The sequence below is a fragment of the Conger conger genome, chromosome 19 (assembly GCF_963514075.1).
Source record: "Conger conger chromosome 19, fConCon1.1, whole genome shotgun sequence".
In the NCBI taxonomy this organism is placed as follows: Eukaryota; Metazoa; Chordata; class Actinopteri; order Anguilliformes; family Congridae; genus Conger; species Conger conger.
In genome coordinates, this window is record NC_083778.1 from 9,469,619 (window position 1) to 9,486,128 (window position 16,510).

General features: G+C 49.3%; 1 protein-coding gene across 5 annotated transcripts in view; it reads right to left on the reverse strand.

Moving 5' to 3' along the window:
* The window catches only part of LOC133118908 (kinesin-like protein KIF21A), a 43,533-nt gene that overhangs the window by 19,361 nt on the left and 7,662 nt on the right, over positions 1-16,510 (reverse strand). For all 5 annotated transcript variants that reach the window (XM_061229195.1, XM_061229197.1, XM_061229194.1 and 2 more), the window contains exons 2-9: positions 8,027-8,249; positions 5,244-5,426; positions 4,646-4,795; positions 3,988-4,119; positions 3,409-3,576; positions 2,618-2,733; positions 1,261-1,456; positions 602-791 (exon numbers count right to left, since the gene is read on the reverse strand). In XM_061229195.1, coding sequence (XP_061085179.1) covers positions 602-791; positions 1,261-1,456; positions 2,618-2,733; positions 3,409-3,576; positions 3,988-4,119; positions 4,646-4,795; positions 5,244-5,426; positions 8,027-8,249 — 1,358 coding nt within the window. The remainder of the gene's footprint in view (positions 1-601; positions 792-1,260; positions 1,457-2,617; positions 2,734-3,408; positions 3,577-3,987; positions 4,120-4,645; positions 4,796-5,243; positions 5,427-8,026; positions 8,250-16,510) is intronic.

The window sequence follows — 16,510 nt, forward strand, 5'->3', positions numbered from 1 at the left end:
CTCACTCACTCACTCACACATTCACACACTCACACACTCACTCACACATGGAAACTCTCACACACTCACACCCTCACACACTCACACACTCACACACTCACACACTCACACACTCACACATTCACACACTCACACACTCACTCACACATGGAAACTCTCACTCACTCACACACTCACACACTCACACACTCACTCACTCACTCACTCACTCACTCACTCACTCACTCACTCACTCACTCACACATTCACACACTCACACACTCACTCACACATGGAAACTCTCACACACTCACACCCTCACACACTCACACACTCACACACTCACACACTCACACACTCACACACTCTCACACTCTCACACTCTCACACTCTCACACTCTCACACACTCTCACACACTCTCACACACTCACACACTCACACACTCACACTCTCACTCACTCACTCACTCACACTCTCACTCACTCACTCACTCACTCACTCACTCACTCACTCACTCACTCACTCACTCACTCACTCACTCACTCACTCTCACTCACTCACTCACTCACTCACTCACACTCACACTCACTCACTCACACACACACACACACACACACACACCTGTTCTAGCGAGCGCCTGGTTGGCCTGGTCACTCAGGAACTGTGTGAGCCGGGCTCGTTGGGCGTCGATGGTCTCCTGCATGGCCTTGACGCGCGCGCGCAGGTTGCTGTTCTCCGTCTGCAGCATGGAGTTCTCCTGGAACATGTCGTTTATGCTCTCCATGCCGTCCTCCCCCACCATCCGCTTGCCCTGCTCAGGGGAGAGGGTCACACTGTGTTACACACCCGCCATTTTGGCTCAGCCCTGCTCAGGGGAGAGGGTCACACTGTCTTACACTGCCGCCATTCTGGCTCAAGGTTCGCCATGCTCAGGGGAGAGGGTCACACTGTGTTACACTGCTGCCATTCTGGCTCAAGGTTCGCCCTGCTCAGGGGAGAGGGTCACACTGTTTCACACTGCCGCCATTCTGGCTCAGCCCTGCTCAGGGGAGAGGGTCACACTGTTTCACACTGCCGCCATTCTGGCTCAGTGGGGTGCAGAGAAGGGGAAGGACCTTCCACCATGAGTACACCTCACCGACACATCAGACTCAAGATAAACTCCCAGTTCTGCAGCTGCTTTTTCCTCCAATGATATAGGCGCAGGGACTCTCCCCCTCCCCATCTCAAAGTTTAACCCCGTCTCATGCTTTCTCTCTTTCTCTCTCCCCCTCTCTCACCGTCTTGTACTCCATCAGCTCCATCTGCAGCCGGGCGATCTCGGTGCGCAGGGCGCTGATCTGCTGGCTGGCCCGGTCCTGGTTCACCACCACGCGGTTCTTGATGTTCCGGGCGCGGTTGGCGTACTTGAGCGAGTTCAGCGTCTCCATGAAGTCTCGGTCCGACGGGCTGATGCAGGCGATCATCATCGTTTGGCTGAGGGGTGGAGAAAGGGCACTTATTCAGGGCACCTATTGGACAATACTACAGGGCAACTAGTCCATGTATCTGGGCACCTATTGGACAATACTACAGGGCAACTAGTCCATGTATCAGGGCACCTATTGGACAATACTACAGGGCAACTAGTCCATGTATCAGGGCACCTATTGGACAATACTACAGGGCAACTAGTCCATGTATCAGGGCACCTATTGGACAATACTACAGGGCAACTAGTCCATGTATCAGGGCACCTATTGGACAATACTACAGGGCAACTAGTCCATGTATCAGGGCACCTATTGGACAATACTACAGGGCAACTAGTCCATGTATCTGGGCACCTATTGGACAATACTACAGGGCAACTAGTCCATGTATCAGGGCACCTATTGGACAATACTACAGGGCAACTAGTCCATGTATCAGGGCACCTATTGGAAAATACTACAGGGCAACTAGTCCATGTATCACGGCACCTATTGGACAATACTACAGGGCAACTAGTCCATGTATCAGGGCACCTATTGGACAATACTACAGGGCAACTAGTCCATGTATCAGGGCACCTATTGGACAATACTACAGGGCAACTAGTCCATGTATCAGGGCACCTATTGGACAATACTACAGGGCAACTAGTCCATGTATCAGGATACCTATTGGACAATACTACAGAGCAACTAGTCCATGTATCAGGGCACCTAGGGCATTCATTACGGTCAACATTGAACTGAGGTCCTGACTCACTATGGTCATTAAAGATCCCATGACACTGGAAAAAGATTAGGGGATTCCCTGGTGTCCTGGCTAAACTCATTTCAATCCTGCAACCTAATCATCCCCAGGCTAAATAATTCTTCTCTCCCTCTCCACCTGGCAAGCGTTCCGGCACAAAATGGCTGCCATGCATCACCCAGGTGGGTGCTGCCCATCGGTGATGGCTGAGGTGAGTTTCCCTGACACACACACACTCTGTAAAGCGCTTTGAGTGAGAGAAAAGCGCGATATAAACAAGGAATAGTTTGGCCATGAACCAACATCGTTCTGAGATCTCAACATCACGATCATCTTCTGATGAACAGTACTACGTTCCCCCAGAATTGTGATGAACATTTCAGAGAGGAAGGAAACGGAGAGATTTGGGGACCGGACCTGTTACCCCCCAGGGAGTCCTGCAGGAGTCGCGTGAGCTTGGAGTCGCGGTACGGGACATGTGTCGCCTTCCTGCTCCGGTCCCCCAGGGCGCTGATCACGTTGCCTAGCGCCAACTTCAGCGCCAACGGCGGGAGGGCACCGAGGGAGGGGCGGAGAGCAACAGTTCAGAAGAGCCACCAGCACGAAGTAAACATCGTTTCTCACAACAAAACAGTCAAAGATCTTTTAACAACAAAAAAGTCAAAGATTCTTTCACAACAAAACAGCTAAAGATCCTTTTACAACAAAACAGCCAAAGAGGTTTTCAAAACAAAACAGTCAAAGATCTATGAACAACAAAACAGCTGAAGATCCTTTCACAACAAAAGAGCCAACGAGGTTTTCAAAACAAAAGAGTGAAAGATGTTTTCACAACAAAACAGTCAATGATCCTTTCACAACAAAACTACTCCTTCTGTGACTAAGAAACGTGAAAATGTTGATTTATTTTCAATGCAATTTGCACATTTCATTTTAAATGATTTAACCACTAGAGGGCATTGTGGTTTCAAAGTTTCCACTGAGAGAACAGATCTGTTCAGAGGTTCAGAAAGTGAAAGTCCTTCCCAGCCAATTAGCACAATTCTTCAGCCAAAGGGGGAAAACTGACAGCGAAATCAGCCGGCTGAGCTCATGGGTAGAACAGGGGCGCAAACAACAGAAACCAGAACTGAAACTATGTTCCCAACAGAGGCCCCTCAAACCTTAGCCTCGGTCTAAGTGCGACAAGACAGGATGTGGCCCCTCACCAGTCCGCAGTTGATGGAGATGCCCTCCTTGGCCCGCTCCCCAGTGGCCCCTGTGCGTTTCAGCCTCTCGGACCCCGCCAGGTCCACGAAGTGAAACTTGGCGGTCAGGGTCTCGAACTCGTTCATCTCCGAGGAGCTGTTTGCTATCCTGTTGTCCTTCTGATCGTCCTGGAGATGAGAAAGAGCACAGTACACATGCGGGCTGCTTTATACTGTACTATAGAACTCAGTACACATGCGGGCTGCTTTATACTGTACTATAGACCTCAGTACACATGCGGACTGCTTTATACTGTACTATAGAACTCAGTACACATGCGGACTGCTTTATACTGTACTATAGAACTCAGTACACATGCAGACTGCTTTATACTGTACTATAGAACTCAGTACACATGCATACTGCTTTTAGCTGTACTATAGAGCTCAGTACACATACAGATAGCCTTTACTGTCCTATAGAACACATGTGTGTGTGTGTGTACATACGTGTGTGCATGTGTATGTGTGCGTGTGGGTGGGTGCACATACATGTGAGTGTGTGTGTGTGTATGTGTATGTGTGTGTATGCATACTCACGTTCTCGGGCGCACACACGCGCACTTGGCACAGGTGGATGGTGAAGATGGCGTGGGAGCGAGAGCTCTGCACGTTCATCTGAGTGCTGGCAGTGGTGCGAGAGAGAGCACCCAGCTTCAGACACTGCAGCATCTGAGAGAGAGGAGAGAGTTACTCTCACACACACTCACACACACACACACTGCATCATCTGTGAGAGAAGAGAGAGTTACTCTCACACACACACACACACACACACACACACCTACACACACTGCAGCATCTGAGAGAGAGGAGAGAGTTACTCTCACTCACACTCACACACACACACACTGCATCATCTGTGAGAGAAGAGAGAGTTACTCTCACACACACACACACACACACACACACCTACACACACTGCAGCATCTGAGAGAGAGGAGAGAGTTACTCTCGCACACACTCACACAGACACACACTGCATCATCTGTGAGAGAGGAGAGAGTTACTCTCACACACTCACACACTGCATCATCAGAGAGAGACACACACACTGCATCATCAGAGAGAGACACACACACTGCATCATCAGAGAGAGACACACACACTGCATCATCAGAGAGAGAAACACACACTGCATCATCAGAGAGAGACACACACACTGCATCATCAGAGAGAGACACACACACGCACACACCTCGGCCTCTGAGCTGACTGTGCGTGTGGTCACTCCCACGGTATAGATCCCTCCGTTGGCGTCTTCGTGGATTTTGATGTGCGATTTCTGCTTCCTGACCTCAGTGTCCCGCGTGGAGTCAAACAGGTCCAGCACCTCCTCGTTATACAGCTGCACAGAGACACTGTGTAAACTGACAATGTACGTAGACCTCACAAACAGCCGGCACTCAGTGGTAGTAAGAGAACTCCTTCCACTCAGACTGATGCTGAGGGTTTTAGCCGACCGCAGCAGCATTTAAAATTAAACAGCCTGCCACCACTACTGCAGGTTCACCACGACACGTGGAAACGCTACCCTGTTCCAGGGGCACGGGAGAGAGCGTTATCGGCTCCCTTTGGCATGGAGAGAGCACTGCATACGTTTCAGCACACCAAACAAGCTCAGCGAAGCATAGACAAGCATTCGAATCCAAAACAATCCGGTATTTCACCCGGGTCTGCAGCTCATGGCTAACGAAGGCTATAATTCGTTAAAAACAGCATTTGGGGAGAAAGGCCGGGACATGGCAGCCCTGGTTTATCCCCCCCCCACAGAGACGGAAAGACCGGGAGCGCACCTCCAGGAACTGGGCGTTGATCTTGAACTCGGGCTGGGGCCGGCCCTGCTCTGAGGCCAGCCTGCGGCGCTCCTCCACGCCGCGGTACAGGTGCCGGACGGCGCGCGGGATGATGCCCAGCTCCTCGCTCCCGATGCTCACGTCAAACCCCGTGCCCATGGTGTAGGTCTTCCCCGAGCCCGTCTGCAGAGAGAGAGAGAGACAGCTGTAAGACACTTTGGATAAAAGCCTCGGCTGAAAAAATGTCGTGTGGTAGGTAACGGTCAGCATCCGGATCGAATACGGGAGAGAGCGAGTACCAAATACACCCGGGGTTATTTACACCTGCTGTACACCTGGGGTACTGACACCTGCTGTACCAAATACACCTGGGGTACTGACACCTGCTGTACCAAATACACCTGGGGTACTGACACCTGCTGTACCAAATACACCTGGGGTACTGACACCTGCTGTACCAAATACACCTGGGGTACTGACACCTGCTGTACCAAATACACCTGGGGTACTGACACCTGCTGTACACCTGGGGTACTGACACCTGCTGTACCAAATACACCTGGGGTACTGACACCTGCTGTACCAAATACACCTGGGGTACTGACACCTGCTGTACCAAATACACCTGGGGTACTGACACCTGCAGTACCAAATACACCTGGGGTACTGACACCGGCTGTACCAAATACACCGGTATTTGACACCTGCTGTACCAAATACACCTTGGGTACTGACACTTGCTGGACCAAATACACCTGGGGTACTGACACCTGCTGTACAAATGTACCCAGTGTTACTGACACCTGCTGTACCACATTTATCTACACCTAGTGTTACTTACACCTGCTGTACCACATCTACCAACACCCTGGGTTACTCACCCATTGCTCCAGGGGGCATTGGCCCCTGCCTAGTCTAATCAACTATAAGACACTTCGGATAAAAGCCTCAGCTAAATAAATGTCATGTAGTAAGTAACAGAGCAGTGCTCTGCATGGGCCAGTAGGTACATCACAAGGAATTACAGTCAGCATCCGGATGAAACACAGGGGAGAGCAAGGGCAACTTTCACAAGGCCCCGACCGACCCTGATGTCCAGTGTGCCGGCAAAGGGCAGAGGTCGGAGGTCAGGGGCGGCGTGCAATAAACACGGGGACACAGCAGAACCCGAGGCGCAGGTGGAGGGGGGTGAGCGCACTCGGACATCGGCTCCAGCGAGTCGGCGGGGGGAAAAGGAGAGGGGAACGCTAAGCCCTGCGCCGGGGGCTGCGGTTGTCACGGTAACCGGCGGAAAAACGCCGGGATTCCGCTGTCAAGTTTCCTGCTCTCCGCTCAGTGCACATGAAAGCAGCAGGCTGACAGCAGAACAACAGAGAGAGGACTTCCAGGGAAGGGAAAGGGGGAACAAACACACTGATAAAGGAAGAGAGGGGGGGGAGAGAGGGAGCGAGAGACTGCACTGCTGAAGTTACGGCTAATTCCACAGTCCGTGGCATTGCTGGAGTCACGGTGAACAAAACCTGCTATATAAACGGGGCTGGAAGGGGTGGCTTCTGGTCAAGAACTGAGGAATGTTGTTTCAAAGATCTCCATTGTTCTAGATCTCCATTGCTTTAATCACGAGCACTGATTGTTACATCAGCATTCGAATGTTCTAGAACTCCATTGCTTTCAATTACAAGCACTGATTGTTACATCAGCATTAGAATGTTCAGTTAAGCACATTCTAATCCCATATTTGTGATGTCACACCTTAAAGGACCTGATAAGAGTTTAGTGCAGAGGTGTAAAATCTAGGATCAGAAATGAAAAGTCCTCCCCTGTATTTTGCTCCAATCACTTGGCTTTGCTGATTAGCACAGCCAGGAGGCAGAACAAATGAGTGAAATCAGCAGGTTGAGTTCATGGGGGGGAAGGAACACATGGCAGGACTGACCCCTGGACCTCCGGTTTTTGTGATATTTTTTATGCTGCATCAGCATTATTATTATTTTTACAGACATGTGCTAAAGCTGAAGCTTCGAGGCCAAAGGGAGGCAATGTAGCAGATGGTTTCAGATGTGTGAAAATGACCGTGCGTCTTATCTTAATGCACTGGCTGCTCCATTGCTGACAGGCTTTTTGACATTGCATTGCATTTCTGCATGTTTAGAGAACACAGATATGAACCAGGCATGAACTTGAAAAGCTCAAAGCACACACAATGTGGAGCTCAGTGCCTCTCACCCAATACATGACTTATTCATTCATCAATAGTCTCAAAAAAGAAATGACTCTGCTTAATAGCCATCACCATAATGCTACACTTCTTAAAATCAATATATTTATATTTCCCATTGGCAGCCATGTCTGCTGCTCTCAGCTCTGAACTCAATGACATGCTGACACCACAGAAACCCTTTTTTTGGAATGCTTCTTCAGGATGTATTCAAAGTCAGTGTTCTAAAACTGCTGACATCAGCATTAGAATGTTCTAGAACTCCACTGCATTCTATTACCAGTAGCAATTGTGACATCAGCATTAGAATGTTCAGTGAAGAACACTGGTCCTCACTCCTGGTCCTGGAGAGCCACAGGGTGTGCCGGCTTTCGTTGTTACTCAGCACTTAATTGATCAATTATAGCTGTTAATCACACAGCTAACTCACCTCACCTCACCCTTAAGTCGTTAAGGGGTGCGTCCAAGTACAACACTGCAGCAGCGGACATTTTGTAAGGTAACAACGCACCCAAACCCCCTGTAGGTCAGAAGCAGAGGAGATAGAGGGGTCTGAGAATCTCACCTGTCCGTAGGCGAAGACGGTGGCGTTGTAGCCCTCGAAGCAGCCCTCGATGAGCTTCTCGGTGCAGTCGGCGTAGATGGCGTCCTGCCCGGAGTCCATGTCGAACACGTAGTCGTACGTGAAGGCCTTGTCCTTGCCCAGGGTGACCTGGGGCTCGCCAGGAGTGACGAAGGTGCAGATGTGGCAGCCCTCGATCTTCTCCCGGGCCAGCTGGGGTCGGATCCTGGAGGGGAGGGGGCATCGGACGTCGGTCGCGGCAGAGACACGCCCCCGTAGCCGCGGTGAGAGGTTTTAATGAGGCCGATTAGAAACGCTAATTGTTTGAACACGCTGACAGCTTTGCTCAGGTAGAGCCGCTGGAATGCGGTCGGGCTGGTGATCGTCCTGTGGCAGCCGGCCAAGCCGGGAACAGGTGCAGGAGTGAGAGCTGCAGCGACTGGATCTCTCTCTCACACTCACACATACACACACACACACACATACACACACACTTACACACACACACACATACACACACACACACACACACAAACACACACACACACACACACACTCACACACACATACACACACACATACAAACACACACACACTCACACACACACACACACACATACACACACACTCACACATGGAAACTCTCACTCACTCACTCACTCACTCACTCACTCACTCACTCACTCACTCACTCACTCACTCACTCACTCACTCACTCACTCACTCACTCACTCACTCACTCACTCACTCACTGCCATAGTGCAGGTCTATAGGAACTGTGACTGAACATGGTTAGCGTAAGAAAGAACTGGTACTTTTCTCCTGTTAACCATGGCAAATTTAGATTCCTCTGTGTTTGCGCGTGTGTGCGTGTGTGCGTGCGTGCGTTGGTCAGTGTGCATGTGAGTGTGTGAGCGTATGTCTGTGTGCATGTGTGTGTGTGTGTGTGTGTGCGTGCGTGTGTGTGTGTTCAAAATCGACGCTCAGCTCTCCAACTCACACGGGGGGGGGGAGGTCTGAAAACACGTTATATAAACTGTCACACCCTTTCTCATTTATTTCACAAAACCTTCTCCTTCTCTCTTCCTCTCTTTCTCACACACACATGCATATGCATACACACACTCCCTCTCTCTCACACTCAGACACGCACAGAAACACTCGCACACATGCACACCACACACACACAGTCAAACACAACACAGTTCTCTCCACTGACTCTTGCTGAGGTATTTGATAGGGCTCAGCATTCCTTGGCAACACACTGGTTTTGATAAATAGAGGGATTTTAAGGAGAGTCCCACACTAATCCCACTGGCCACGATCCCAAAATACAGCAGGGCCCCCACTCCGACCCTGACCCACAGCAATGGTGAAAACGCTAACATCTATCACAACCCCGCTAACAGTGCTAACATCTATCACAAACCCGCTAACAGTGCTAATATCATCATAATGCAGCCAAGACGATGCTAACAATGCTAACATCCATCATAACGCAGCCACCATATCGCTAACAGCGCTAACATTCATCATAATGCATCCAACATAGCATAATGCTAACAACGCTAACATCCATCATAACGCAGCCACCATAGCGATAACAGCTCGTTTCAGTGATTGGGAACATGACACAGGGACGCTGCCTCACAGCAAGGAGGTCCTGGGTTCGAATCCCCGTCGGCCGGGGCCTCTCTGTGCAGAGTTTGCATGTTCTCCCCGTGTCTGCGTGGGTTTCCTCTGGGTACTCCGGTTTCCTCCCACAGTCCAAAGACATGCAGGTTAGGCTGATTGGAGAGTCTAAATTTCCCGTGGGTATGAGTGTGTGAGTGAATGGTGTGTGTGCCCTGCGATGGACTGGCGACCTGTCCAGGGTGTATTCCTGCCTTTCGCCCAATGTATGCTGGGATAGGCTCCAGCCCCCCTGCGACCCTGTTCAGGATAAGCGGGTTAGGATAATGGATGGATGGATGGACACAGGGACAGAAACGGCGGATATTAGGTTTCCATGGGGACAGAGGTGCAATCAAACAGGAAGTAAGGGGATGACTGACACGGGCTGAACTGGGGGGGGCAGGAAATTAAGTCATCAGACCCTGGCTATGTTGATATCAGCAGCTTCCAAAGACAGTACAGTTGAGTTGGAGAGAGCCACCCGTTGGGCAAAAACAAGTCACCCCCCCCCCGCCCACCCATCATCTCTTGCACCAACAAGGGCCAAAATGTTCCGGCTCTCAATTGGTTTCACGGCCACTGCGATATTTCCTACAATAAAACTGGACCAGCCCACGGCGGAATGTTCCGCACTTTGAAAGCCCTGAGTCACCAAAGCCTGGCTGGGATGCTGGATGCTACCCGCTGTAGCACAAACAAAACCAAACTTTCTAAGCCAAAAGCACACACAGTCCAAACCATTAAACGTCCAATAAATCCAAAATAAAAACACAACGCATTAATTAACTTCAAACCAAGAAAGAACTTTCATACGAACATTTTTTAATTGATACAGAAAAATGTTTTTGGTGAGGCACCACACTGTACTGCTACAGTCACAACATCATGGGTTAAACGTTACGTAACAGAGTCACGAGTTGCCCAAAGGACTGTGAGAGAAAGCATGTCACTTTTTAAATTTTTTTCTTTTTCGGATTTTTCCCTTTTTCTCCCAATTTGGTAGCCAATTGTACCCCATCTAATCCAATTAGAGCTAGTGTTAGATACACCGCCCGCACCCCGTCCCTCGGCGGCCCGAAGGAGAGCGACGCGCCTCCTTCAAGCCGTCTCGTCTCATGCTCGTGACCGTGATTCCGAGGTGCCCGAGGTGCTTTATTGTGCGGCGATCTACTAACCCTGCCAAGTCCCTCCCTCTGGAGCAGCGAGCCAATTATTGCTGCCCCACGTGAGCCGGCCAAACCTGGCTTTTGGCAGGACCGAGAATCGAACCCCGGTCCCCGGTGTGCAACTGCAGCAAACTGCAACGTCAAGTCTGATGCATCTTAGCCGCCACCACGGCCCTGCGTGTCACTTTTAAATCAAACGCGACCAGCCTGTCGTGTCCAACGCCCAGAGATCTGCCCCCGTTTGCCCAGAGAACTTCTCCTCTTGATGATGCATAGAGATCACTTTTGTTGGTTCCGGTGATAATGATGATGAGGACAAAAATTATTATTTCTAGCTTTTAGGCCCTGATTTACTTCGGCCATTAGCATGTGGAAAACCTTTTATCGCATGCAATTTTAATAACGCAACCAATGATTGGTGCATGACGAGTACCGCGGCCAATCATTGTTCATGTTATTGGGTTCGCATGTGCTGACAGGTTCTGCACGCGCTATAGTTCACTTAATGGTTATTATTGTATTTTTATGAGCAGAGCTGTAGTGAGTCAGGGGATGGTCTGTAGTGTAGTGGTTAAGGTAAAGGACTGGGACACGCAAGGTCGGCGGTTCTAATCCCGGTGTAGCCACAATAAGATCCGCACAGCCGTTGGGCCCTTGAGCGAGGCCCTCAACCCTGCATTGCTCCAGGGGAGGATCGTCTCCTGCTTAGTCTAATCAACTGTACGTCGCTCTGGGTAGGAGCGTCTGCCAATAATGTAATGTAATGTAGTGAGTCAGCTCTCGTGTTCTCTCAGCTCCACAGGTGCAGGCTGAGACACGCCCCAGTCCACTGCGGGGGCAGAGGTGAGAGGTCAGGGGTCACGAGGTCAGCCCTATTTGTGACTGCAGGACTGAGAAAGTTCCAAACGTCGTACGGACGGATGGGATACTGTCCTGACATCATCACTGGTTTAGTTTTTGAACACCCTGAATTGAGACGCGAACAACGAAGAATCGACACTTACGTTTGTGGAAAATATGTTTGTTTTGTCACCTGTATGGAGGCCCCCTTAGTAAGATAGTAGGCCATAATGTTAATAAATGAGCTATACAGCCCTAACAGAAGAGAATTCAGCGAATGACTGAATTAACCAATGAAAGCACACTTTATTATGTCCCGAGTACCTGGGCCTACAAGGTCAGTTCTCATTGGTCGCAGGGAAGCCGGCACGACATCCACCTACACCAATCAATCCGGAGCACGGCAGTCTAACCCGGTTAGCCGTGAGCGTCACAGAGCCAGTGCACCTCGCAAAGTCAAACACTAACATTGCGACACCAGTCCTGAAGATGTTTGTAAAGAGGTGGACTCTGGACACAGCATATCAGTAAAAGACCCGCTTTAAGGGAATCCCAGTACTCCAGGCACATTGCAGAGCTGTTGCGCTCTGTACGTTTACCCGGTTGAGCGAGTGGTGTAAGATAATGTTGTTTGTTCCTTTGAATATTCAAACGGGTTCTCTCGTTCTTATCTCTCGAGCCTCAACTCAAAACAGAAGCGTTGCGATTCTGAAAACCATCCGTTTTTTTTTATCCTTGAAGTACACACAATTGATAGAGTGCATAAGCGTACGATTGCATATCATTATCATACACGTGATACCATGTCGGATATCATCTCCTCTTAACCTCTGAACAAGTCTTCAAGAGAAACTTGAGGCTGCAATCCTAAACTATTCAAACTACCTAGAAAACCAGTTGGACAAACTCCAGTGTCCTTCGACTAAAAAAAATCAGAAAATAAAAAAAACATGAAAAAGGGAAACAAAGCAAGGAAATATGATGTGACACAATGCAACGGATTCCTGTCACAACAAGTGGAAAATCTCAAATTTACGAAGAGACGTTTTTTTTAAAAGATATTTCCATCTGCAGGGCACTTCCGCCTCTTCTCCTCAGCTACCAGTGGCAGCTCTCGTAAATGGTAAATGGCGGGCATTTATATCGCGCCTTTATCCAAAGCGCTGTACAATTGATGCTTCTCATTCACCCGTTCATACACACACTCACACACCAACGGCGATTGGCTGCCGACCAGCTCGTCAGGAGCATTTGGGGGTTAGGTGTCTTGCTCAGGGACACTTCGACACAGCCCGGGCGGGGGATCGAACCGGCGACCCTCCGACTGCCAGACGTCTGCCCTTACCGCCTGAGCCATGTCACCCCCCTCGTCTTACTATCTCACGACTTCAGCCAAAAGCTACGCTCAGACCTCCTCGGGGGGGGAAAGCGCTATTAAACCCACACCGAACGGGCCCAAACCAGGTGCTAAAAATAGCTAGCCTGCGCTTCCCGGATAATTATTAAGCGCTGGTGACCTCTAGAGCTCGCCCTCTGACCTCTGGAGAGATAGCAGGTGTGGTTGAGAAGAACGGGACAAGGAAACGTGACCTTTGAACTTCCTAGAGCGTGGAGAGCAGACCGCCACCCCCACAGCTGTGGTACCCGTCCAGGGGAAGACCCAACCAAGCCCTCACCACTCACTTCACTTTGCCAGGCTAAGGAAGGTTGGGCTTTTGTCACAGTAGAGTTTAGGGCAGGGATGCACAACCCTAATAAAGCACACCTCATTCAACAGCTAGAGCAGGGCTGCCCAACCCTGTTCCTGGAGATCTACCCTCCTGTAGGTTTACACTCCAACCCTAACAAAGCTCACCTCATTCAACAGCTAGAGCAGGGCTGCCCAACCCTGTTCCTGGAGATCTACCCTCCTGTAGGTTTACACTCCAACCCTAAAAAAGCTCACCTCATTCAACAGCTAGAGCAGGGCTGCCCAACCCTGTTCCTGGAGATGTACCGTCCTGTAGCTTTTCACTCCAACCCTAACAAAGCACACCTCATTCAACAGCTAGAGCACGGCTGCCCAACCCTGCTCCTGGAGATCAACCGTCCTGTAGCTTTTCAAGCGTAACAAAGCACACCTCATTCAACAGCTAGAGAGCCTGTTGAGCTGCTTATTAATAGAAGCAGGTGTGCCAAATTATGGTTGAAATGAAAACCTACAGAAGGGTAGATCTCCAGGAGCAGAGCTGGGCTAGAGTTTTCGAGTTTAGAGTTCAGTTGTCCCTGAATTGTAATGATGTGTTAAGTAGACAAGGATGTGACATTAACTTTCATAACACTCATTGAGCAGATGCTTTCATCCAGACTCACAACACATCCACGACATTCACAGAACCACAAACACGTACATGTAACGCCTGCACGTCTTCCTGCTCCTGCCAAATCAAGACCATGAACTGCAGGCAGCTCTAGAACCTTCCAGACGCCCACTGTGTGAACTTCCTAGAACAGTGCCCTACGTTATCAGTGTGCGGAGTGCATGTTTATTTATAGAGTCCAGCTCCCGTGTGTGTGTGTATGTGTGTGTGTGTGTGTATGTGTGCATGTGTGCTGATAAATTCAGTCAAACCACAATGAGAGCCTGACCATGTGACACATCTTGTTAACTCATCGCCGCTGACCTCATTACTCTGATTACAGAGAAGGGAGTGAGCCCTGAAACCTGACTCCGCTGAGGCCAAGATAATCCCAGACCAGCGCCTCTGTCAGAGCCGATACCGCTCCGTCCTGGAACGCAACTCGCTAACGCTAACGCTAGCGGCAAGCCGCCTAATTCAGTCCAACATAACTCTCGTTAAAAAAGAACAAAAATAAAATCACAACCTTTTGAGGAACTTGACAGGGGAATATTGCATTGCAGCACACAGAGCTGTACAAGTGTGTGTTTATTTTCTGTGAGGAGTTAAAGGAATATGACAAATTGGGTTCTTATGGCCAGCCATGGGTCAGGTTTGTCCCTTGGTCTGAACAACAGCCTTTTCTCTCATTAATATTCAAAAATAATAATCCCGGAATAGATACAGAATGAAATTGGAAGCCTGAAGACAGTGTCTCGCAAAGGGCAAATTTGCATGTCATTGTCGATGTAATTATAGATTCTGTTATGTCAATGTGAATCAAAATGAATGCCATTTCATGAAATTAGTATATCGAACATCTGAAATATAGTCTTCATAATTTTGACAACCTGAGTTGATCAAAGATGAGCTCATAAACAAGATATAGTTGTTTTTTTTTCATGCTTCACAAAAATCTGACTGGACATACAATATGCAGTCTACTATTCAATACCCATCAAGTCATTCATCAACATCTCAGACAGAAACAATGACTTGTTAAACTGAGGAGGACAAGTGCCCACACACGCACGTATGACTGATGTTGAAAGGAGAAAGATAACGACAGGTAACTGAGAGAAACATTGGTGATGTAAGTGCACTTTTCCCCGTAAACACGAGCGGGTCTCACCGTCGACATCATCAGGAGTGACTCATCACTTTTTGAAGCGATATCTCATAAAGCAGGACACTGCAGTTATCTTTTCCTGGGGGGGTTTGTTATTGTCTGCAGATCGGAAAATTCTTGCTTTTACCCTTTGAACTGCATCATTTACGTCCCTCCATGTGGACTTTCTACTTTACTTGCTTGTTTAATTCCTCAACTGTTACCCGCTCAACCTATCGGGCAGCGGAGGACAGCCGGGTTTCTCCTGAGACTGGGTTTTTCCTCAGCACTGTTTGAGGGTTTTTCTCTCCCCTCGGGAGTCTTTTACCCGATGTGATATTTCCTTTCTGTTCCTCTGTAAAGCATCTCTTTCTGTGAAGAGTGCTAATCGAATCTAATCTAATCTAATCCAATCGAACTGAATCATTTGGTGTGTTGCCCCTTTAAGACATTAACTGATGAGCTTGGCGGCCATTTCCGAAAAGCGTATTGATCCTGTGCTTAATGACGGAGCGTCTGCCTGATGTGATTTAAGCCCGTCCAGCTTTGCTGACTCACTGACCGGGACAGAACAGGCTGTTCTCCGTGACCTCATCCTTCCAGCCCACCTCATTCACCGTCTCCCGGGAATAAAGCCAGGGCACCTAGTCTATAGGCAGAACCGGTGCGCCAAAACAGCCAGATCAGGATTACAGGAACCAACAATCCAGACCGCCAGCGATGAACACGTGAAATATTATGACATGACATAGGTGATAAGTCGTCGAGTACATGTTATGGAAAGTGAGTCTTCTGCTGTGGTACTCAGCAGTGCATCTTGGGGGTAGGAAGTGATGTCACTGAGTAGTGCATCATGGGGGGGGGAGGAAGTGATGTCACTGAGTAGTGCATCATGGGGGGGGGAGGAAGTGATGTCACCCAGCAGTGCATCATGGGGGGGAGGAAGTCGTGTCACTCAGCATGGACTGCTTCAGGTAACATCCAATCACACGCAAGGATAAACGTTGCTACGGTGACCGTACGAGTCCAGAGTAGAACAATCCCATCAATAAGGACCTAGCATGTCACCACCTCAATTATATTACAGGTAAATAACATGGCTGCACCCCTAACTAGATCCCATCTAAAATAACCCCTCTCACAGGCACTGGGCCACAGCAGGGTGAATGAAATTAACATTTGACGTTGAAAATCGGTCGAGCATTAACGGTGGATTTGGTTAGAGACTCTCAGCGCGGCACATTCATTCAGTATGTAACTGGATCTGCCAGCCAGCTCGCACACTGACACCGATACAGAAACCTGAATGAGCCTCCGCTCC